The 26,214-nt window shown below is 40.1% G+C and overlaps 1 protein-coding gene across 1 annotated transcript in view; it reads left to right on the top strand.

Moving 5' to 3' along the window:
* The window catches only part of EDIL3 (EGF like repeats and discoidin domains 3), a 269,327-nt gene that overhangs the window by 135,021 nt on the left and 108,092 nt on the right, over positions 1-26,214 (top strand). Inside the window, exon 5 of the mRNA XM_069777348.1 lies at positions 24,750-24,863. Within this exon, the coding sequence (XP_069633449.1) occupies positions 24,750-24,863 (114 nt within the window). The remainder of the gene's footprint in view (positions 1-24,749; positions 24,864-26,214) is intronic.

The following is a 26,214-nucleotide window of genomic DNA, read 5'->3' as shown; positions in this document are numbered from 1 at the left end:
CGTTAAATCTCAGGTAACAGACCAACACTAGATACTTCTCAGAAGGGGTCAAGACACCCTCACCAGGAAAAGACAGCGCATGTTTTGCCCCCTACTTGAAGATTTTATTTCATGGTGTAATAGCCAGAGATTGGCTTAAAATGCCAGGTAGGAAGTATAACATCCCTTCCAATTTTGTTTCACTCTTGTTAGCATTTGCGTATATAGCACTGTTTATTCTTCTCATTCATACACACTGCCAATAGCTTTTTTTTTCTTTTTTAATTATTGACCTTAACAATTTCCTGATGCATTGAGTTTCATAATTATACTGTATTTTGAAAAAAATCCCTTTTCAATTTCAAATCTGCTGTCTTTCAGCATCTTTAAATGTTTCTTTCTTTGTGTATTATAAGACTAGAAGAAAAGCAGCTTTTGAGAGCCTTCTGTGTGCCACTTACTATTTTGCATACATTTGTGTAGTGGGTTGACCCTGGTTGGATGCCAGGTGCCCACCAACGCCGCTCTATCACTCCCCCTCCTCAGCTGGACGGGGGGGAGAAAATATAACAAAAGGCTCGTGGGTCAAGATAAGGACAGTTTAATAAAGTGATAGCAAAGGTTGTGCGCGCGAAAGCAAAGAAAAAAACCAAATTATGTTATTCTCTACTTCCCATCAGCAGGCGATGTCTAGCCACTTCTCGGGAAGCAGGGCTTCAGTACGCGTAGTGGTTGCTCCGGAAGACAAAATGCCCCCCCCCCTGCTTCCGTCTCCCTTTACTTAGCTTTTATATCTGAGCTGACGTCATATGGTATGGAATATCTGTTTGGTTGGTTTAGGTCAGCTGTCCTGGTTATGTCCCCTCCCAAGATTTTGCCCTGCCCCAGCCTGCCATTGCGGGGGGGCAAAAATGTTGGAGAGACAGCCTTGATGCTGTGCCAGCATTGCTCAGCTGTAGCCAAAACACTGGTGTGCTATCAACACCTTTCTAGCTACTGATGCAGAGCACAGTGCTATGAGGGCTGCTATGGGGAGTATTAACTCCATCTCAGCCAGACCCAATACAATCTCCACCCCTTATTCCATACCATTTGCGTCCTGCTCAGGTTCCACATAACTTAATACAGATATCTTCTAACCATACTATTGTATTTAATTCTCATTACTGAAATCCTTTCTCACCAACACTTACAACTGAAACTACATACTTAAACCACTTTTATACCCAACGTACGGATTTATACATTCTTATTAATTACTATCCCCTGTCCTTTAAGAGATAGATATTCCATGGGCTTCTTCCACTCTTCCTGATGTTCACATACAGGTTATGACTTGAGCCCCATCCATCAAGATGAGTGGTCAGGACAGGAGAAGCAGTATGTTCGATCGTTGGGCCCCAACACCAGCTTGGTTTGGGTCACCGATGCACTTTGGTTCCTTGCGAAGTTCACTCCTCTGCAGTTCAGGTCATTCCTGCTACATTACTTCCTACAACATACAACTCACATCACAGATTATTTTTCCCCCAAGGTTAAATGTCCTTGAGGCACACACTGGGTCTCCCCATCCTTCCGCATTACCCACCAAGTACACCCAGGTCCCTGAGCAAAGACAATCCCACGAATGGGTTTGCCTTTTCCCATGGGAGGTGCAATCCACACTGCCTTCCCCAGCCACTTCCCCATGTGCACTACGGGGACCTTATCTCCTCCCACAGTATGTAGGGGTTTTGTTTGGGCAGGACCAGGACGGTTAGCAGATCCTCTGGTGTTAACTAGCCAAGTGGCTTCTGCTAAATTTGTATCCCAATGCTTCCATGTCCCATTGCCTAGCGCTCTCAACATAGTCTTCAACAGTCCATTATATCTCTCAATTTTCCCAGATGCTTGCGGGTGATAGGGTATGTGGTACACCCACTCAATGCCATGTTTCTTTGCCCAGGAGCTTATGAGGTTATTTCGGAAATGAGTCCCATTGTCTGATTCAATTCTTTCTGGGGTACCGTGTCGCCATAGAATTTGCCTTTCGAGGCCTAAGATGGTGTTTCGGGCAGTGGCATGGTTTACAGGATATGTTTCTAGCCAACCAGTAGTTGCTTCCACCATGGTGAGTATGTAGCACTTGCCTTGGCGTGTTCGCGGCAGTGGTCCAATGTAGTCAATTTGCCAGGCCTCGCCATATCGAAAACCCAGCCACCGCCCTCTGTTCCAGGGAGACTTTACTCTGGTGGCTCGTTTGATTGCAGCACATGTTTCACATTCATGAGTGACCTGCGTAATGGCCTCCATGGTCAGGTCCACCCCTCGATCACGAGCCCACCTATATGTTGCATCTCTCCCTAGATGTCCCGATGTCTCATGGGCCCATCGAGCTACAAATAGCTCACCTTTACGGTCCCAGTCCAGGTCCACCTGAGCTATTTCTATTTTGGCAGCCTTGTCTACCTGTTCATTATTTCGATGTTCTTCAGTGGCACGGCTTTTGGGCACGTGAGCATCTACATGACGTACCCTTAGAGTTATGTGTTCTACACGGGCAGCAATGTCCTGCCACAATGCTGCTGCCCAGATGGGTTTACCCCTGCGTTGCCAATTGGTCTTCTTCCACTGCTGTAGCCACCCCCATAGGGCATTAGCCACCATCCAGGAGTCGGTATAGAGGTAGAGTACCAGCCATTTTTCTCGTTCAGCAATGTTTAGGGCTAGTTGGATGGCTTTCACTTCTGCAAACTGACTTGACTCGCCTTCTCCTTCAGTGGCCTCAACGACTTGGCGTGTGGGACTCCACACAGCAGCTTTCCTCTTCCGATGGTTCCCTACCACACGACAGGATCCATCAGTAAACAAAGCATAACACCTTTCGTCTTCTGATAACTCATTATATGGTGGTGCCTCTTGGGCACGAGCCACCTCCTCAGGTGATGCTCCAAAATCTCTGCCTTCTGGCCAGTCCATGATCTCTTCCAGAATTCCTGGGCAGTTAGATTTCCCCAGTCGAGCCCGTTGCGTGATCAATGCTATCCGCTTACTCCATGTAGCGCTGGTTGCATGATGTGTAGAGGGGATGTTTCCTTTGAACATCCAGTGTAGCACGGGCAATCGTGGTTCCAAGAGGAGATATGCTTCTGTACCAACAACTTCTGAAGCGGCTCGAACCCCCTCATATGCTGCTAGTATCTCTTTTTCAGTCGGGGTGTAGTGGGCTTCTGATCCTCGGTACCCCCGGCTCCAAAACCCTAATGGTCGACCTCGGGTTTCTCCTGGTGTTTTCTGCCACAGGCTCCAGGTGAGACCATGATCCCCAGCTGCAGTGTAGAGTATATTTCGCACATCTGGTCCTGTCCGGACAGGCCCAAGAGCTACTGCACGAGCTATTTCTTGTCTGATATGCTCAAAGGCTTGTTGTTGTTCAGGGCCCCATTCAAAATAGTTCTTTTTCTGTGTTACTCGATAGAGAGGGCTCACAAGCTGACTGTAACCTGGAATATGCATTCTCCAGAACCCCACAAGGCCTAGGAAAGCTTGTGTTTCTTTCTTGTTAGCTGGTGGAGACATAGATGCTATCTTGTTAACCACATCCATAGGGACATGACGGCGTCCATCCTGCCATTTTATTCCCAAGAACTGACTCTCCTGTGCAGGTCCCTTGACCTTGCTTTTCTTTATGGAGAAACCAGCTTTCAGAAGAATCTGAATTATTCTTTTCCCCTTCTCAAACACTTCTTCTGCCTCATTGCCCCACACGATGATGTCATCTATGTATTGTAAATGTTCAGGGGCTTCGCCTTGTTCCAGTGCTGTTTGGATTAATCCATGACAAATGGTAGGACTGTGCTTCCACCCCTGGGGCAGTCGATTCCAGGTGTATTGGACGCCTCTCCATGTGAAAGCAAACTGTGGCCTGCACTCTGCTGCCAAAGGAATGGAGAAAAATGCATTGGCAATATCAATTGTAGCATACCACGTGGCTGCCTTTGATGCCAGTTCATATTGGAGCTCTAACATGTCTGGTACAGCAGCACTCAGTGGCGGTGTCACTTCATTCAGGCCGCGATAATCTACTGTTAACCTCCACCCTCCATCAGACTTTTGCACTGGCCATATAGGACTATTAAAAGGTGAATGAGTCTTGCTGATGACTCCTTGGCTCTCTAGGTGATGAATCAGCTCATGGATGGGAGCCAGGGAGTCTCGGTTTGTCCGATATTGCCGACGGTGCACCGTCCTGGTAGCGATTGGCACCTGCTGTTCTTCAACTTGCAACAATCCCACAATGAAGGGATCTTCCAAGAGGCCAGGCAGAGTAGATAGCTGTTTGATCTTCTCTGCATTTACAGTGGCTACACCAAAAGCCCATCGGTACCCCTTTGGGTCCTTGAAGTACCCTCTCTTGAGGTAGTCAATGCCAAGGATACAAGGGGCCTCTAGGCCGGTCACAATGGGGTGTTTTTCCCACTTGTCCCCTGTCAAGCTCACTTCAGCCTCCAGTATAGTCAATTCTTGGCATCCCCCTGTCACTCCAGAGATCCAGATGGGTTCCGTGCCCCTGTATCCTGATGGCATCAGTGTACACTGTGCACCAGTGTCTACCAAAGCCTTATACTTCTGTGGGTCTGATGTGCCAGGCCATCGAATCCACACAGTCCAGTATATCCGGTCATCCCTCTCCTCCTCCTGGCTGAAGGCAGGGACCCTCTATTGCTGTTCCTCATCAGAATATTCACTGTCCGATCCTTGCGGTACTAGACCAGAAGTCCCCTCACCAGAATCAAGGGAGGTAGTTTCAGTTCTTCTATGCCTGGAGGATCGCTGAGTGCTTTCTTGGGCCTCTACAGCAACTACGCTGACAGCCTTCTTCTTGGGTGACCCCTTCTTAACAGCTGTCTTCCCTCTCAGTTCACGCACACGGGCTTCCAGCTTAAAGGTGGGTTCACCATCCCACTTCCTCATGTCCTCCCCTTGGTCATGCAGGAAGAACCAGAGTGTACTACGTGGCATACGCCTTAGGCTCCCTTTCCCTCTGACTGGGGCAGGAGAGGACTGATTTCTTGGAGCATCCCTAACAGCCAAGGCACTGTCCTGTAGGGATGAGGAAACACAGAGATTTTCCTCAAAGTTTTGGAGCCAAGACGACACTTTCTCCACAGTTGGTGTTTCCATATCTGGACAATACATTGCTGCCAAGCTGTTAGAATACGATGCTGGGGCACCTTGAATCACCTTTTGCCACATGGCCCGTGTGCACAGGACATCCTCTGGATCTTTGGAGACTTCCTCATCATCTAGATCACTGTAGATGACTTCCACCACTGCTAACTCTCTCAGGTACTGGATGCCTTAAAGACTGTGATGGGTTGACCCTGGCTGGACGCCAGGTGCCCACCAAAGCCGTTCTATCACTCCCCCATCCTCAGCTGGACAGGGGAGAGAAAAATATAACAAAAAGCTTGCGGGTCGAGATAAGGACAGGAGAGATCATTCACTAATTACCATCACGGGCAAAACAGACTCAGCTTAGGGAAAATTAGCTCACTTTTTATTACAAATCAGCCAGAGTAAGGTAAATGAGAAATAAAACGAAATCTCAGAACACCTTCCCTCCACCCCTCCCTTCTTCCCGGGCACAACTTCACTCCTGGATTTCTCCACCAAGCCCCCCCAGCGGCACAAGGGGGACAGGGATGGGGTTTACGGTCATCACATGTTATTTTCTGCCGCTTCACCTCCTCAGGGCGAGGGCTCATCACACTCTTCCCCTGCTCCAATTTGGGGTCCCACCCACGGGAGACAGTCCTCCACGAACTTTCTCCAATGTGGGCCATTCCCACGGGCTGCAGTTCTTCACGAACTGCTCCAGCATGGGTCCTTTCCACGGTGTGCAGTCCTTCACGCACAGACTGCTCCAGCGTGGGTCCCCCACGGGGTCACAAGTCCTGCCAGAAAACCTGCTCCGTGGGCTCCTCTCTCCACAGATCCGCAGGTCCTGCCAGGAACCTGCTCCAGCGCAGGGTTCCCACGGGGTCACAGCCTCCTTCAGGAACCCACCTGCTCCGGCGTGGGGTCCTCCACGGGCTGCAGGTGGATATCTGCCCCACCATGGACCTCCCTGGACTGCAGGGGGACAGCCTGCCTCACCAGGGTCTTCACCACGGGCTGCAGGGGAATCTTCGCTCCGGCGCCTGGAGCATCTCCTCCCCCTCCTTCTTCACTGACCTTGGTGTCCGCAGGCTTGTTTCTCTTACATGTTCTCACTCCTCTCTCCGGTGGCTGTTTTCCGCGTCCCAACTTTTTTTTCCTTCTTAAAAATGTTATCACAGAGGCGTTACCACTATCACTGATTGGCTCGGCCTTGGCCAGCGGCGGGTCCGTCTTAGAGCCGGCTGGTATGGGCTCGCTCTCTCTCGAACACAGGGGAAGCTTCCAGCAGCTTCTTACAGGAGCCACCCCTGTAACCCCCCCCGCTACCAAAACCTTGCCACATAAAACCAATACAATTTGTCATGCTCCCTCTTATTTTTCCTATGCAAACAGTTAAAATTGTTTCCTTTTCTGTTTCACATGAGAGTTTTTGCAGGACTTTTAAATGGTTTCTCAGTGGCATTCTCAAAACCTTTTCTGTTCTGTGGTATATTTTACTGCGACAGCGACCTGTACTGAAGACAAAGCTGTATCATTTATTTGGTAGAAGATCCTTACAGTACTTTCTATGTTCTTTATGCAGCATTTTGTTGGAATCTTTTCGATTTTTCCTGTTTTAACCAGAACTGGATGTTGAGCTAAGGCTTTTATTAAGCTGCCTTCTTTGATGCCTAAGTTTCTTTCATAAGATGTCATAGTGGGAGGAAATAGATCTTCCTGATTGCTTTTGGGTTTTATGGGGATATTGAACAGAGGGGTGGATTTCTTATGACCTATACACTGACTGAACTATACAATGAATGATACTTTTAAGATGTGTGTTTCTATGGTATAAAAGTCACTTAGGTTGTAAATAGCCATTATAAAGATCTCTTGTAGGAGGGTAAATCTCTCTTCCCCTAATTACTGTCTTTCTTAATGATTAGTATTATTTTACTGTGGCAAGAAACTAATGTTCCAAAAATACATGACTTGGTGTTTGATTGTGAAAGAAATTAAATTGGTTCATGTTCTACGTTAAAAAGATAACATACGGAGATATTTTGCACATAGAAGTTCCTCTTTATATTTGAATTAATAACAAATACTGAATGAAAAATGATCTCTTTACATTCAATAATAGTTATCCCATTGTAATGTCAACATCACATATTCTCTCTTTTATAACATAAATATTATAATATGCCTTTTCAGTGGGTTTCCTCAGAATGAGAATAACTGTTCATATTCCTGAATACATTACACAAAAATACTAGCAAAAAGTCTTCCAAATGTTGCATGAAAACACTTTTACAAAAAAAGGCACAAAGATTGCCTTCTAGATTTTCAAAAACTAGACTGCTTTTTTGAGAGCAATATGTAAATGGTCTTACACGGCTTGTGAAATGAGAATGTGGAAGAATAAATTCATTGTGCTGTTGCACTTATTTTGTACCAGGTAAATATTGTAAGAAAATGATGAGTTGTTTCAGAACTTATATGAGGTTCTTCAGTAACAGACAGGGAACCGGACACTGTGATTCATCTGGTTTCTTACACTCCTACTTTCATGGTTTTTTTTTTTTACTTAAGCTATCATACCAGAGTTTAGAGTTTATATTTCTTACATATAATATCTCATAGTTAAACAGATAGGGTGTTTCAGATAAATGCATAATGACGCACTCATCACTCAAACTTCAGTTTACATGAATAGAATGTTTTCTTGGATAAGAGCAGCAACAATGAATTCCATATCTCTCAATGTGTTATGCTTATTCTCTATCACTTAATACTGCATTATTCCATGCAGTATCTACTATATAAATATTTTCAGTTTTCTTCAAGATTATCCATTCAAACAAGCAAAAGCTATTATCTAGGATCTCAATGTCATTTTATTCTTTTGTGTTCTCCTTTTTTGGATTCCTTTTCATACTTACCAAAAAGCACATGTTCATCTCAATTCTGTTATGAAAAGTGGTACAGGATTGTTTTCTTCACTGGAAAAGGTAATTTTGTAATACTTAAATGCTATTCATTCTTTCGCTTTTGAGATCTTGAGTCAAGAAAATAACCATTTCTTACTGCTTTGCTTTCTCTATTTCATTTCCCAAATTCAATATTCTGGTTTTGGCAGCTTTCCAGAAGTGTGACGATTGTCCATTTTCTTTTTGTTCAGTCTTAGCCTTCTCCATGGGAACGCTCTCAATGCTCTTTTAGCAAGGATTTGGCATAGAAAGGCTCTGCAAAGGAAAACAGACTTTAAGTGGAGTAAGAGTGATTGGAAAACCTAAACTCACCTTGTTTGTTAGTGAGTCCTTTAAATAGCATTACTGATCCTAACTGATTTCTATTATTGTACACTTTTACCTTCACGTTTGTCAATTTGACAAGCAATACACTTTGTGAATGAGCCTGCTTTCCATCTCTTTATGTGACTCCATCTTTCTAACAAAGAATGCTTGTTATTGAGACCAATATCCTTGGCTTTCTGTAGGGTCATAAGCCCTTTTCTTAAAACTTTGCACATGAGTTTCTATGACACATGTCATGTGCTAAGTGACTAAGATGCTTTGAGATGCTAAGTGACTTAAAAACATTGGGGTGTTCCCAAATTGTCACTTGTACAACTTTTCTTCAAGAAAGTGCATCAATAAGAAACTCTTAAGACAGTGTGTTAACCACATTATTAGATCAGTATGGCGTTATTATTGTTGAATGTGTTAATATTTGCAACTGTGACCCACTAGATGATATAGATCATAGAATCATAGAATGGTTTGGGTTGGAAGGGACCTTCAAAGATCGTCTAGCTCACCCCCTGCTGCCATGGGCAGGGACATCTTTCACTAGACCAGGTTGCTCAAAGCCCCATCTCAACCTGGACTTGAACACTTCCAGGGATGGGGTTTCCACAACTTCTCTGAGCAACCTGTTCCACTGTCTCACCTCCCTCATCATGAAAAAAGTTCTTCTTAGTATCTAATCTAAATCTGCCCTCTTTCAGTTTAAAACCATTGCCTTTTGTCCTGTAAGTATGGGCCCTGGTAAAATGTTTCTTTCCATCTTTCTTGTAACCCCCCTTAATATATTGAAAGGCTGCAATAAGTTCTCCCCAGAGCCTTGTCTTCTCCAGGCTGAACATCCCCAACTCACTCTGGCTTTCTCCATAGAAGAGGTACTCCAGCCCACTGACCTTTCTCATAGCTCTCCTGTGGAGGAGGATCCACTCTAACAGGTCCATGTCTTTCTTGTACTGGGGAGCCCAGAGCTGGATGCAGTACTCCAAGTGGGGTCTCACAGGAGTGGAGGGGAAGAATCACCTCCCTTGACCTGCTGGCCATGTTTCTTTTTATGTAGCCTGGAATATGATTAGCTTTCTGGGCTGCCATCACACATTGCCGGCTCATGTCCAATTTTTCATCCACCAGTTCCCCTGTGTCCTTCTCTGCAGGGCTGCTCTCAATCCCTTCGTCCTGCAGGCTGTACTGATACAGGGGCTTGCCCCAACCCAGGTGCAGGACCTTGCACTTGGCCTTGTTGAACTTCATGAGATTCACATGGGCCCACTCCTCCAAACTGCTAAGGTCCCTCTGGATCCTGGCATTCCATCCCTCAAGCATATTGACCACATCACTAAGCTTGGTTTAATCTGCAAACTTGCTGAGGGTGCACTGTGTCCTGTACAAGAGAACAATCGATTAACCGTAATAGAATTATGGATGGTTAGAAGACAAACACAGGAAAACTGGAGCTTCTGTTCTCTGTTCCTTCTTTCCACTTTTTATGCCTGTTTAGGTAGACACAGGAAATTATAAGAGAATTTCAGCCATTGTGATGGTTTAGGATTGTCCTACCTACTGAAAGCACAACAAGGATCAACACAGCCACACCACAGCTTTAAAGGAAGGATTGCTTTCAGTCTTTGTTGTAGTCACAGATTCATTACAGGTATAGCAGCACGTTTCTTTGAGGAAGATAATGAAGATAAATGAAATCTTGAAATGAAATCTCATTATTTAATGAGACAAAACTTATCATTTAGAATTTTGTCACACAGTGGCACAGTCTGATCCATCTGTGTAGGAAGCAGCTGTTAGAAAAAAGATGTTTTGTAATTTAGATATTTTTCTTGTTTTTTCTTTTTATTGTTCTGCTCCTGTAAGAACCACTGTGCTCAACCTTCTGTGTGTGTAGGTGTGTCAAGGATGCGGAATTAAAATACTGTACTTCTGTTAGGAACTCATGCTGGCACACAGCTGTGCGGTTCCCTATTACTATATAGAATATTAGTATTTCCATTGTTCATTGAACTAGTTGAAAATTGTATGACTGACTTTAATGTTTGGAACTTGAACAATTCACATGGCAATTTTTCTAAAAATTAAAGAAAGAAAAAGTTTAGTCATCAGGTGTTGTTTTTATACTACAGACCCAGTGAACAGCTTGAAGAAGCCAAAGAACTTTTTAGAAGGAAGATCCAGAAATCTATTCAGTAGTCTAGCTACTCTTTTGAAATTATAAGTAGTATTTATTCATGTGGATACATTTTTAAGATCAGTGGGCTTATTTGTAAGTGAGCAGTATACAGAGGGAGAGAAGGATATAGCGTCAGACTCATTACGTATGTGTGCAAAACTTGAAAAAACAGTACTTTGACTTGAAGCTCAATATAATGAGATAATAGTCTAATAGTATATACCAATCTGCATTACAAATGTATTCCCTTTGTATTCATAAAATATCTCAAGCAAAACTCATGGTGCTGTCACATTTGCATATGAATACCCAGGATATTCTTCTAGCCTGCATTTATTCTGATGTGTTAAATAACATGCAATTATTTCTGTAGGGCATCTGGATGAGTGTTTTAGTTTGAACCAGGAGTGCATTTTTAAAGAAAATCTCTTGATCATCTCCACTTACTCTGCTTTGCTTCATGTGACAGCAGTCTCAGAGCACAAGAACTAGATCCCTTTGAGATGAAAATAATCTAAAATAAAATAGTCTGGTAGTCTAAATTCCTTGTGTACACACTAGGAATTCACATAAAACATTCCAGTGGGTAAATGGGCATTCCATCCACCCATCCAGGCTTGAACTTGTACAGAGAACACATCCCTGAGATGCGTGTAGGGACATGCAGACATAGTGTCCCCTTCACTCTACAACTATAGTTCTGTAAGACCACAGTACTTACAAATGTAGACATAACCTATCTGTGCCTACGTTTTTCTCCAAGTACACCAAAAACAATGAATAGATCTTGTTTATCTTCCTTTTCTTATGACTTGTTAATGGCTGACATCACAAGAGGCACTTGGCTTTCTGCAGTCTCTTGAGCTGGCTGAATTTTGTTTAATCCTCTGGTGTGATTGCCTGATACTGCCAAAAGTGATGATGCCAGTCTTCCGTGAGAGTATATCCCCATCCAACTTCAATCTGAATCATCTCACCAGGCTGATCTGGAAGTGTACAAACTAATCGCAAGAAGGGATTTTCAGTGGGATCAGGTCACTGAATGTAGCCTGTACTGGGTCCTAGAGGAGTGGGGAGACAGGAACATGCAGAGGGACATAAAAGGTGGAATTGGCAGCTCTACACTTCTAACAGATTAGATATAATGCTGAAACTGATACACACCCCTTTGGTAATTGCTGTTAATAAAAGCATAGATACTCCTAAGGCTTTCCAGAGGAGCTTATTAGTTCTTACTGTGATACTTTTCTGCCCAAGTGCACAGAGCTTCAGTAGTTGCTTATCATCTCAGAAGGACTTCTGCTGGGATCTGTGCTTGGCCATGAATGAGCAATAATGATAGCATTCAGGAATTGCCCCTTATGACAAAACATTAGCATTGAACTGATGTTCCATGGTCCAGGTGTGTATGCATTACACCATAAAAGAGAATTTAAATTGCTATTTACCTGCAAGTAATAGGTAAGTTTTGTAATCTTGTCAGATTTCATTTTATCCTCTACACAAGTCAGTGAGGCATCTGGTTCTGAAAATGTATTCTATGTGATCCTTTTGTGTATCTTGCAGAGCTGTTTATGCATACAATCAGTACTCTCATGTAGTTTTTAGAGTTTGTTTAAATACAATATTCTCTTCCATACCGGTAGTTTTCATTGTTACAGACAAATTAGTCCATTCTTTTCTCATCATTTCTATTTTGTCAGTTAATACTTAAAGGAGCTTCAGAATAACACTGCAGAAGGCATACACCAAAATTAGGAAAAAAAGTGAAAGGTGAAAGGAACCTTTGCCCGAATCTAAAATTCAGTTTACAGTATTTATTTCTGACTTCATTATTTCAGTGCTCTAACAGAGAGAGAACCTCCTCCCATTTCTCAGCAAAAATAATCTTTTACAGGGATTGTACCACCCATGGCCCTAAGTTATGGTACAGATGATATGTATAGACTGGAAGGCAATTCCTTAGCTGCTAAACATAGTCGTGGAAAATGCATAAAACTATTTGGATAGGTCTTATCTGATGTGATCATCAAGCAAAGGTGACATTGCCTGGGCCAGCTGCCATAAATACAAGTTCCAGTTCTGAGAGATGGTTTTAGTGCAGGACGTATAATTCTCTGTGAGTCATGAAGAGCAACCAGGGTGTATGTGCCCTGAGATAATAGAGCTGTCAGTCAGATGGAGACAGAATTCACTGCAATAAATATTTCCCTTCCTGTACTAGACAGTCATTGGTGATGTGAGGAAACTACTTCATATACATTTTGCGTCTTATATGGGGAGGGAGATGTGGTCTTCCTTTTCACCTTTGCAGAGGAGACAAGGAAATTATCATAGTCCAAAAGATAAAATGACGGATAAGTTGTTAGCAAATAAGTGTATTTGCCAGAGATAATATATACTATATACATAGGATATATATTGTAGGCATATATCACTGAATCATAGAATTGTTTAGTTTGGAAAGGACCTGTGGAGATCACATAGTCCAACCCCCATCCTCAAGCAGCGTCAAACAGAGCAGGTTGCCGAGGACCGTGTCCCATCATGTTTTGAATATTTGCACAGATGAAGACTCCACAACCTCTCTCCTGTGACTGACCACTCTCACTGTAAGAAAATGTCTTCAGATGGAGTTTCTTGTATTTTAAGTAGAGCCCATTGCCTCTTGTCCAGTCGGTGGGCACCACTGAAGACAGTCTGCCTCTTTTGTCTTCATTCCCTCCCATCAGATATTTGTACATGTAGCTAGGAGTCCCCCAAGCCTCCCCTTCTGCAGACTGAGCAGTCTCAGCACTCTCAGCATCTTGTTGTAGGTCGGATGCTCCAGTCCCTTAGTCACCATAGCCCTGTGCTGGACTGACTCCAGAAAGTCCATGTCTTTTTTGTACTGGGAAGCCCAGCATTGGACACAGCACTCCAGATGCCCCATGCCTGGAAGTGTTGAAGGTTAGGTTGGATGGGGCTTTGAGAAACCTGATCTAATAAAAGATGTCCCTGCCCACAGCAGGGAGGTTGGAACTAGATGATCTCTGAAGGTCCCTTCCAACCCAAACCAAATCATTCTATGATTCTGTGTCTCCCCAGTGCTGAGTAGAGAAGAAGGATCAGCTCCCTCAACCTGCTGGCAATGCGCTGCCTGATGCAGCCCAGGAGGGTGTTGGCCGCCTTTGCCAGGAGGGCACATTGCTGTCTCATGGTCAACTTGTTGTCCACCAGGACCCCCAGGTCCTTCTCTGCCAAGCTGCTTTCCAGCTGGTCAGTTGGCCAACATGTCCTGGTGCATGGGGCTGTTCCTCCCCAGGGGCAGAGGCAGGACTTGGCACTTCCCCTGTTGAGCTTCATGAGGTTCCTGTTCAGCCCATTTCTCCAGCCTGTTGAGGTCCCTCTGGACGGCAGCACACCCATCTGGCGTATCGGCCGCTCCTCCCGGTTTTGTGTCATCAGCAAACTTGGGGAGGGTGCGCTCTGTCCTAGTGTCTGGGTCATTAATGAAGATGTTGAACAGTGTTGGCTCTTGTATTGATCCCTGGGATACACCACCAGTGTTTTGCCTGCAACTGGACTTTCTACCGCTATCACTACCCTCGGCCCAACCATTCATCTGTTTTGTAATACATCTCACTGTTCACTTATCTAACCTGCACAGTCAGCCTGCCTATGTTACAGGAGACAGTGTTACAAGTTTTACTGAAGTTGAGGTAAACAATATCCACTGCTCACCCCCATCCACTGACCCAGTGACCTCATTGTAGTAGGCTATCAGCTTGGTCAAGCATGGTTTCTCCCTCATAAATCCATGCCGACTACTTTGCATCACCTTCTTGTCCCTAATGTGTTGGGAAATGGTTTTTAGGACGGTTTTCTTCATCACCTTCCTGGGGCCTGAGGTGAGATTGACTGACTTGTAGTTCCCCAGGTCTTTCCTCTTGCTCTTATGTTTGTGTACACATACTATAAGCAAACGTATAATCCTTATAGGACTAAGGATGTAACAACGGTTGTAATGAAAATAGTGATTTGCTATAGTGAATAACAGACATTTGGTTAATCATGTATTGAGCCATCCATTCATTTATTAACCCTCCATAACTCTTAAGTGATTTATAAATATGCTCTTAATCTAATATGTGTCCATGTATGTTAAATGTAATAAAATGTGGTACTCCACAGCCGCTAGAGGGGAAAAAAAGGTTAGAGAACTGCCAAAATATCTAACCCATTTTCCTATTTAGAGTGCTAGATTATTTCTGTGATTAACAATAAGATTCATAAACAGTAAAACATGCAAATATTTATGAGCAACTAGGAGTATGAATTTGAAAGGTATTAGCAAAGAGTAGAAATGACCTTTACACAGCATATTTATATGCACTTATGCAACATAAGTGTACTGAAGTCCCACAGATGACTTTTTATGAGAGCTTAAATGAGATGTATATAGATTGGTCATAAAGGAATACACTTCACCCCGTGTATATCAAATACAGACATGTGAACAAATACAACCATCTGTTTTAGTCATTTTAGAACATCCATCATCATATCCTCCAGGACTTGTTGGTCTAATAACATTTTTGAAAACACATGCCATAACTGTACTCATGTGAAAAAGATATATCCCTACCCTCACTCTATTCTGAAATGCATAAACAACTACATTTTGAAAGAATACAATTATTTTTGGATATGTGAAGGGAAATATGCTAATTCACTGATCTGGGTTCAAACTTGCTTTGAAAATAATTGGAGTTCTTGCCATGAGCCCACCTACAGTATTTTAGCAAATAATCCAGTTAGAGGTTATAGTCTAATGCTGGATAATTTAAGTTTCCTTGCGAAGTTGAGATTTTTGGAGCATTGCTTGTAATAAAAAATGATTCACAAGTTGATTCACTTTTTAATAAGAGGGTTTTTTTCTCAACTACAGTTAAAATGATTTGTCAAATGCTTGTTATATAAATAGCCAATTATTTTAATAAGGTTCATTGGAAACGATAGGAATTGTTGCCCTGAAGACATGCTTCTACAGTGTCAAATTAAATGGTACGTTATTTAATGGGACAAAGATTTTCATGCCAGTATACATTAAAAGTAATTAAAAATGAAAAATCTGCTTCAATTCATATAAAAACTTTTAAAGTACCAACTATCTTATAACTAATAAGAAAGGTCCTGGGAATGCTATTCCAAAATTCTATTAAATTTAAATTACCTTAGATGAAAATCCATTAAATGTGAATTTAAACCAGTAAATAGAAGATCAGGAAATACTGACATAGTCCAGTGTTGTAAGTGTGACTCCACGGAGAAAATTATAATAGCTTTTTAGTGGCTGTAACTAAAAAATAAAAATTTTGCAAGACAGGCACTAGGTACCAATGCAGATCTCAATTTCATTGTATGATCAGAGTGATAGTCGGTTTTCTCATTTATTTTATGGGAGTTTTCAAGACAGAAATGGAGGTAAAAAAAAGTTTCCTCAAAATACACAAAAAAGTATGAAAATATTGCTGTGAATGTAACAAGATTTATAGTTACTGTGGGGAAGATTCCTGTAGAGCCCTACCTTATTCAGAATCTGCTCAAAGTCCTTCAAAGTCAACAGGCACCTTTATACTCTCTCTAGAAGGTCCCATTAGACTTTATGAAATTAATTATGTGATCTCACCATTCTTTTACATAGTTTCCAATAGTTTCTAAGGAAAACAATTGAAAACCACTTTTGGAGTGTAAAAATACAGAAATAATTAATATTTGCTCTCTTGCTAGAAAACCCGCACATTATAAAATGTGCATAGCACATAAAATGCTAAATGTGTATATTGGAGTGATGCATAAACTTTGCAGTGTTCATAGAAGTTGCCCCTGTAGGTTCCTAGCAATTCTTAAACTGAGTAATTTTTTTCTTTTTTTTTTTTCTGGTCTTAATTCAAAGTCCCAGAAGAAGAACAGTATTCTGCAAACTATTTCATTGGGTCTTTTTCTTGTTAATTTTTTTATTATTATTTTTCTGGTAGTTCTACAGTTAATCTTAGCATTCTGAAAACTGTGGTTATAATTACTATTGTATAGAAATGTATTCATAAGTGACTTGAAAACTTTAAATTTAATTTGGAAATTTTTGTTTAAGTGAGGGTTGCATAGGGGAAATGCCATTATAGAACATGAAGAAAGCTGGGATAATGCTATAGATAATAAATCTATTTTAAAATGTGATTTTACAGATAGATGCTACAGGTGATTTGCTGATACAATAACAGCATTACTTTGAACAGAGGTGTGAATTATAGGTGGAAAAGATGTTAAATGAACTGGCGGGGAAAGGAATTAGTCATAATAAAAAATGCTGTTTTGTCAAAATTAAAGATTTTACTTGCCACATTAGATTGAAGAAAATGTCATATAAAAGAACTTTGACATATTTTTTCATTTTCAGTTTCTCAGAATTCAGATTTCTTTATGAATCAAGGTGAACAGAATCATAGCTATATATTCCTATTTTTCTTGAAACAAGTTGACCTAAAACTATTTCAAAAACCACCAGGATAGGAAATAACACTTGATTTTTTCCAAACTAAGGAAAAAGATCAATGTTTACAGGTAGCATGAAGTCTTTTTTTTTTTTTTTTTTTTTAAGAGGGCTTGTTAGACATAATGAAAAAATTATAAATTAGTCTAAAGAAACCTAAGAGAACATAAAATTGCTCTGCAAGGCAAGCCTGTTATATGAGGAAGGATGCATAAGAGGCAGTTCCTGACAGAACTCTAGATAAGAGCAGCTGAACTCTTTTCAGAATTGTTTTTGTTATACAATCATAGAACAGTCCGGGTTGGAAGGGATCTCATAAGATCGTCTGGTCCAACCTTTAGAAATGGTTGAATGTTTAGACATTAACATGTATTGCTGGTTATGAGATATCTCAAACATTCATGCATAGTCAAGCCAAAAGTTCAGGCTTATGTATAGACATTATTTTTATTTCCTTGGCTTGCTTATTTAGAATGCCTCTTTTGGGTTCAGAACACAACTTTAGTAACTCTCTTACCTGACTTACTCTCTTCTTAATAGAATAATAGTATCTGAAATATTTGTACTGATTAATTCAGGAAAGATTCTAATAGGCAGCTCTGTAATGGATTATTCTGGAGGACATTTACCACAGTATGTTGTCCCAAATACTTGGAGGAGAAGGAAAACTTTATGTAGAATAATGACAGCAGGGGTAGTATAATGTTTAGTGTCTAAGGATGAGGAGCAAGAGGCTTGTACTTTTTCGTTTCAAGTGTAAAGCTGTTTTCTGCTTTCTGTACCAGATAATAAGGATATCTGAACAGTGAATCACTTCAGTATGACATTATAGTTGAAGTTTCCTGCAGGTTATTTGGCACAGCATTTTTAGAGCCTTCTGTGGTCAGGAAACTAGCTTTGCAAAAGCAATCAAACCACTGAATTTTAACAGATGTCTGTTCTGTGTTGAATATGCATTGAATACATCCAGTTCAGATTTAATAATATATACTAAATTCCCAAATTTCATGAGAATATGCTCTAGTTCTTTTTAAATGTTTCACACCAGGGTTGTACCAGTAATGTATTAGTGCTTGTTTTTGTATAATCCTGGTTAAATCAAGGAACAGTTATAGCTGAAGTTACAGCTTATTTTTTGTTTAAATTAATTACAGCCAAAAACTTCTTCAGAAGCAGGTTAGAAACTTTCTTAAACCTATAATTAACAATAATAAAATGAATTATTATCATGGTAATTACTTATCTCTTCTGTATCTTTTAACCAAAAATTGAAGGTGATCTACCTGTGCTCGCAAACTTTTTGGTGATGCTTATTCATTCTGTTTAAATACAAATTTTTTTTTTTTTTTTTTAAACTTTTTAGAAAAAAATGAGATCGTCCTCGTTTGGGAGACCTTTACAATTTAAGATTGTTGTAGCAAACCACAGGAATATGAGAAAGAACATTTTCATTTCTTTTTTTTTTTTTTTTTTTTAATATTTTACCAAGAGCCTCCTACTTTTAAAGGAGATGTGTCCTTCTATATGTGAATTGCTGTAATGCTTCAAATTTTATCATTTAAGTAGCTCAGTGTTAAGATAGCCGTTTTAAAGTCTATTGATTCTCAAGGCAGATTCTTTACCAAATAAAATTGGTCCAATTTTATTCTTTTCAATGGAGCTTTACCATTTAATGTCTGGTAAAAAATATGGTGCTTGAGCAAATTGGTACAAATCTGTAATAAGAAAAAAAGAGTACATAATCTGACTTTCATGGCATTTATTAAGAAAGTAATAATGAAAAATTTGAATATCTGAAGGCTCATGTTTAAACAATAACAGGCTATTACAAACTTCTGCAAGCAAGATCATATACTTTGTGTGGTCTTACTCATACAGTACTTATTCATGTAATTAAACCTTCAGGATCAATATACAATAGAAAATAATACAGTGAATACATTTTAAAAATATATCAAGAACCATCAAGGAACTACAAGAAAAGCCTAGACTAAGCTCCACTTTATGCCTTACCAGTTTCCAAATATAAAGGTATTTGAACATGTTAGTTATCAACAACTTCTACTTTGAAATACAACTGGGGAGGGAATTTTCTAAGTTTTCTGGTTTTCTTTAAAAATAAAAAAAATTCAGGGCAGGGGTGGGTATCATATTTCTCAAATTGTGACTTGATCTTTAACCAGTGTATAGTTGTGGGTCCTCATAGAAGCCAGTTATGATACAGAGTTTATAACCAGTTGATCTTCTGTTGGCATCTGTTTTCTATACACTAAATTGACTTTATTATGGAAGAAAATATTTGCAATATTAGTAAGGCATAACTGGATTATGTCTAATCAGTGCTCCTACTAAAGGCCAATTTGACTTCCAGTATGGACACTTGAACCTAGATTCTGTGGTTCTGACAGGCCAACTGTTCTATCAAGATAGAAGTCTGATTAAAAACATGACTTACAGTTGAGATGAGCAGATCAAGTGTGATCAGGAAGCCAAAACAAGTATAAAATCAAGGGATAAGGAAAGAATGTACTTGTCAGCAGGAGGGAACTCAGGAAGTCTGTACTGCAAAAGGTAGTCCTGGATCAGAAACAAAGGTTCAGGTGGCAGGAACCAGGAATTTGGGCTACATAAAGAACAAGGAAGCAGGGGACAGGAACAAGATACTGGTGTGCACTTGCAGCCAAAACACAAGCTGTGTTGGCAAAAACAACTGATTGAGCTTATCAGTCCCTTCATCACAAAAAGCCAGGTTTACATCAAGTAGCTTGCTGAAGAACTCAAATTACTGGAAGTAATAGTTAAATCTTTTATTAAAACAGTTACATAATTTGTATACTTATTTCATGTGGTGTAATTTTTCAGAAAAACACGTGTGACTATTTAACAGGTGAAGTCAAATTAGGATTGTGGCTTTTTAATTATATTATGTTTGCAAGTACAGTACTAGGCTTTATTCATGTTTATTAAATACTTCGAGGGTTAAATATAATAAATAATCTAGCAAAGAAGGACAAAACCCCAGAACTCTGCTTCACAATGGTTCTCCAAATCACTATGTAATATAGTGAAGCTGTCTCCTAGTTGCCCAGTTTCTGACAGCATACTTCTGTTCCAGGGTGCACAATGACTGTGCTTCAAACAGAAGTGTGCTTAATAGCTTTGTAGTTATGGTTTGATCTTACGAGGTAGGAAATGTAAAATTAATCATCTTCAACATAAAAAGAAACCTTAGCATAGCCTTTACTTCCTGATCAACTGTCTTTGCCCTTCAAGCTATTATGCAAGGATCAGTCTGTTTTCAGAAAATGGTCAGTGTTTCCTTGTTCCTTCACCACTATGAAATTTAGAATCCATCTTCGGTAGAGAAATCTTGGGGGGATGGGTCACAGACCAGGGGTGGTTTGGGAAGGGTTGGGTTTTTTTGGTTGTTTGTTTGTTTTCAGCTAACCTGGACACTTTTTAGAAATACAGGCTTTTCCTGTGCTGGCAGTTAAACCTCTTCAGGACCCCATTTCACTCAGTATTTAAGAGTCTTACTAGGTCCCTCTGTGAGGAACTCAGTTCTCTGGTAGTACCCAGCTACCTGTGTTATAGTTACTGCAGTGTATAAGATTGTTATCTGAACAACACTTCAAAATCTAACCTAAGCTTACCTGAAAAATCATGAGCGACCTACAGTGATTTTACTTTATATTAGTTAATTTACATTAAAAGCACATCCTTATCACTTAGGTAGTTTGATTGCATAGTCGGTGAAGAATTTGTATCTGACAACATACAGAGAGCTTTTCTTTGGGAACTTTTATTGTCTTTAGGAACAACTACTTCAGTAACTCTGGAGTATTTTAAAATTTCTATTCAAATTTACTTCTAATAGTGACAATATAACAAAGTTAAAAAGGGAATATATATGTTTTAGAAGAAGGAAACAGACCAGCTGGTGTAAGGCTTAGTATCATAATTGGCACACCTAGGAATTTGAACAAAAGCTGACCACAATTTGCAGGAACCTCTTTTAATTAAATATTCTACATCTGCACATTCAATCAAATGAAATAATGAATAGTAAATTAAATAATTCTGTAGAACTTATGCTCCTTTCTTTAACACAGTTAGTTGTTATCTTTCCAAATAAATGTCTGTTCTGGTATCAAACATGCTGCTACAATGAGCTAGTCTTTCCTCATTCATCAAATATGACATACTTGTCTGAACTGATAGGACTGAAGGTTCTCAAATTACTGGGAAAAAAATCACTGTAGGATCCAAGTAACAAATATAATAATAATAAACTTCCATCTTTCTGCACTGATCATAGCTAATTGCTCCATAGGGATAGAATGTGAGGATTGCTTTAGAACTACTTGGTACTTAAGGTTCAGTTTGTTTTCTACATCATTGCATAGACAATATGAAATATGCTGGAAAGCTGTGCATTTTTTCCTACATATTTCAATATGAATGGCAAATCAGAAACATTTAAATATCTTGAGAAGATATTATCTTTACACAGAAAAGCTTTTAAGAGGATAAATTACTACCTTTATTTCACCAAGTAAGAGATAGTTCATATGTTCATTTAATGTTTTTTAGTTCACAGTGACCTTGATATTTTTTTTCCCACAAATGTGTTAGCCTGTATGAAAATGATGAATAACCTGATGAAAATGTTAAGGTTAATGGGCTTTGCTTAAAAAGGCAAATAGGGAGCTGAAGAATCTTATTAAGTTTTATAAATACATATAAAGAATTTAATTGAGAATTGAGCAGGTCTGTTCTTTGGTCATTTCCCTTGGCAGGTTTTATTTCTCGCACGCTAAGCTGGTACTCCTCTTCTTCCTCTTTAATAGACAGAAATTCAGCTAACACTATGAATTTTTATTAGTCCAGTATGTAATATCTTTATGGGCAACAAATAGTAAGACACAAGGGATTAAAAAGAAGCTCAGAGATCAGTAACCATCATCAATTTTAGTATAAAAATCTGAATTTTTTCTTGTTCAAAGGACTGAAACTAGCCTCCACATTTAGCTGGAGGTCTGTCCCTGCATTTCTCTTCACAGCAATGGAAAGATTATCACAGAATCACAGAAGGGTTGAGGGTAAAAGGGACCTTGGGAGGTCATCTGGTCCACCTCCTCCTGCTCAAGCAGGGCCACCTAGAGCTGGTTGCCCAGCACTATATCCAAATGGATTTTGAATATCTCCAGAGATGGAGAATCCACAAACTCCCTGACCAGCCTAAGCCACTGCTTAGTCACGCTTACAGTAAAAAAGTGGTTTCTGACGTTGAGATGAAACGCCCTGTTTCAGGTTGTGCCCATTGCCTCTTGTCCTGTCACTGGCCACCACTGAAAAGAGCTTGGCTCCATCTTCTTTGCACGTTCCATTCAGGTATTTATATACATTGAGGAGTTTCCTCCTGACCCTCCTCTACTTTAAGCTAAACAGTACCAGCTCTCTCAGCCTTTCCTCGCAAGTGAGGTGCTCTAGTCCCTTCATGATCTTAGTGGCCCTTTGTTGGACTCTCTCCAGTAAGTCCATGTCTCTTTTATACTGAGCAGCCCAGAACTGGACCCAGGACTCACCAGTACTGAGCAGAGAGAAGGATCAGCTCCCTCAACCTGCTGGCAATGCGCTGCCTGATGCAGCCCAGGAGGGTGTTGGCCGCCTTTGCCAGGAGGGCACATTGCTGTCTCATGGTCAACTTGTTGTCCACCAGGACCCCCAGGTCCTTCTCTGCCAAGCTGCTTTCCAGCTGGTCAGTTGGCCAACATGTCCTGGTGCATGGGGCTGTTCCTCCCCAGGGGCAGAGGCAGGACTTGGCACTTCCCCTGTTGAGCTTCATGAGGTTCCTGTTCAGCCCATTTCTCCAGCCTGTTGAGGTCCCTCTGGACGGCAGCACACCCATCTGGTGTATCGGCTGCTCTTCCCAGTTTTGTGTCATCAGCAAACTCAGTGAGGGTCAATTCTGCCCATGCAGATCATTAGTGAAGATGCTGAACAGGATCAGACCAGTATTGGCTCTAGTGGTACACTGATAATTACTGGCCTCCAGCTAGACTTCATACCACTGATCAACACCCTCTGGTCCTGGCCATTCAGCCAGTTTTCAACCTACCTCCCATACATTGCAGACATAATTTAAAAGCTACACAGCTTTTTGGATCTGCAGAAAAGACTGGAGGCACAGAGTCCCTTGGAGACATCACAAAATCAATCAGAGGTAGGCAAGTTGTGTATATTAAACCACTGAATTTTTGTACATAGATTCCTAGTAAATGTAAAAAAACAAATTAAAAGTACAAAAGTTACATACTCAAGTACCAGAAATCAAGCAACTTTATTGACAGAGCTGAATTCTGCTTCTTCCGCACAAGCCTTATTGCATCAGATTTAGACCTTATGTAGCATCTTCTTTAGTTTGCATAAGCCAGTGCAAACCAGGTTTGCATTTTGGGGACAGAAGCAGATTCAACACAACAGTGAGGAGTACTACTTCAATTTGTAGTGCATTTCAGCCACCAATGAATGCCACTAGTTCATCTCTGTTGTCTTCTCATTTGAACTTATTTCTGTGCTATGCACATAGGTGCTTTATCAGCAACTGTATTCAAAATGAATATGCACTTAAGCAAAATTGAATGAAGTAAAATTCTAGAACAAGCTAAAGACTGCTTTTCTGTTTGCTGTTTACAGTGTCTAATGCAACAGGACTTAATGAAGCTGGTGTGGGCTACCATCTTTTAAATACTTAACTGTATGCATTGATGCAGCCCTTTGAGACAATGATGTATAAAATCCATACAATGTTTCTACTCCATACAGAATAAACATAAATGCAGAGATGGAGAATTTTAATTATGAGATATCATTATCCTTCATCTGTCTGTTTATGATGACTGAATAATACTCTAGTACATTTGAGAAAAAGACTCTGATGTTATACTTGAAGGTTACTACACTGAAAAACATGGGGGAGTATTATTCTTGCAGCATTTGACAAAGTGTAGTGGAAAAGGGAAACTCAAATGAAATTAACCACCTTTTCTGTCTTTTGAATTTAATAAAATTTGCAAGCTTCTGGATCAAGCTATTAGTTTCAATTTGCCCACTAACTCATGCACAGGAAGGAAATTTTTTAGACGGTTAAACAACCTTGTCAATTAGATGCTTAATGAATTAAGATGAACTGAGACACATTCTTAACTGGCATCTGTTGATAAAGAAGTAGCTACATTTCTTGAAGTTGCGAGGATCACTAATGAGTACTCTGTTAGAACTAATTGAATTTGTTTATTTAAGGCTCAACTATGACTTGTGGCCCTGATGTCCTCTGGAAGTTACAGTGAAAATCCCTGAGCAAAACTTTAAATTATGTTGTGTGATGGGACGTAGTAAAACTTTAGAAGGTATATGAAACTAGCTAAATTTATATGAGATTGCAGTGGTTTTTTCCTAAAGCATGACCTGTTTAGTCACATCCTTTACTCAGCATGTTTGCTGGGCAAAAGAAGGTATGTCTTCTAATGTCAATTGTATAAATATGTTGTGGTTTAGTGCTTTGAAACATGTGCTTATTGCTTTTACAATTTCTTTTTGCTAATACTGACATTATGGGTTTTGCTTCTTGCAGATGTAAATGAATGTGAAGCCGAACCCTGCAAGAATGGTGGAATCTGTACAGATCTCGTTGCCAACTATTCCTGTGAATGTCCAGGTGAATTTATGGGAAGAAACTGCCAACAGAGTAAGTATTGCATGTTTTTACATCTATTTTTTGAAATAAAATAAATAAATAATTTCTTTTGCAGAAACAACTATAGCATACTATGGAAATACTTCTCTAACCTATAAATACCTAATGCTCAAAATAGCCATCTAATTCTTTTTAAAATGGAGGAAATTCAAGAGACCAAATCTGTCATGCATTCAAGTAAAGCATCTGATATGATGGAAACATTTGCAAAATGCAAAATTATTATCTGAGTCAAACAAGAAGGAGTAAATAGTGCAAAGTAGAAAAACACAAAAACTGTTTCAGGCTAGGGGTTCATCTCACCAAGTATCCCATCTTCAGCAGTAATTATTAGCAGATATCAACAAGTTTAAGAGCAGGGAAAAAATTTTTTACTTTCTCTGACATGTCTCTAGCCTCTGAAAATGGGACCACTGGTTTACAGAGAGGTCATTAGTGGCGTTCTTCCTGGATCTGTCCTGGGAACAACGTTGCATGATTTTACCAATAACATCGACTATGAAGGCACTATAAAGGTCTGATTCCTAAAGTTGTTACTACAAAGGAGTTCTTCACATGTGAAAGACTAGGTAGTCTTGAAGACCAAAATAACAAAAATAGAATAAACTGCTATGGTATGAGATGCAATGTACCTTAACTTAACAGTTAATAACAGATGTTAGAGGTTCATGTATTTGAAATACTGCAGAGAAGAAAGCCCATGTGTTTTAGTCGAACACAGGATGTCAATACTACAGTGTTGTGTAAAAAGCTAACATAGTCCCGAGATATATCAAGCTTGGTACCTTAAGGAGAAAAAGGAAAGTGTTTGTGTGTTAGCATCTGTAGTATTAGATACTGCATTCAAAATACCTGAAATACTGGAGTCATCCACATTCAAAAAAGGAGATTTGTATTTCAAGGAAGACCTACTATGTGTAGCAGGAAAAATTAAAAAAAAAAAAAAAAGTTGCAAGTTGAATGCTAAATAAATAAAACCGTAACAAAGCTGAAGAATATGCTTCATTTTCCTGTGTTCACATTGTGGATGCATGGGGAAGAATGGAGAAGAAAACAATATGGACCAATAACCACAAATGACAAGCTGGAATCTTTGAAGTAGCCTCAGTGACTTCCCAGATTTATATATGCATCAGGCAAAAGATTTGAAGCATCCAATATAATGTGTATATAATTCTAGAGAGAAATCAAGTTTTGCTTTGAGAAATTTTACAGGCCTATATGGCTACCTGAAAGAATTTGTAAAAAAAAATTAACATCGATTAACATCTGTTAAAGTTTTCCGTAAATGTTGCTGGTGAATCACTTCGTGTATTTCTTTATAAGGTGCAATTGAATTACC

The sequence above is a fragment of the Haliaeetus albicilla genome, chromosome Z (assembly GCF_947461875.1).
Source record: "Haliaeetus albicilla chromosome Z, bHalAlb1.1, whole genome shotgun sequence".
In the NCBI taxonomy this organism is placed as follows: Eukaryota; Metazoa; Chordata; class Aves; order Accipitriformes; family Accipitridae; genus Haliaeetus; species Haliaeetus albicilla.
This window is presented reverse-complemented; position numbering and strand designations above follow the sequence as displayed.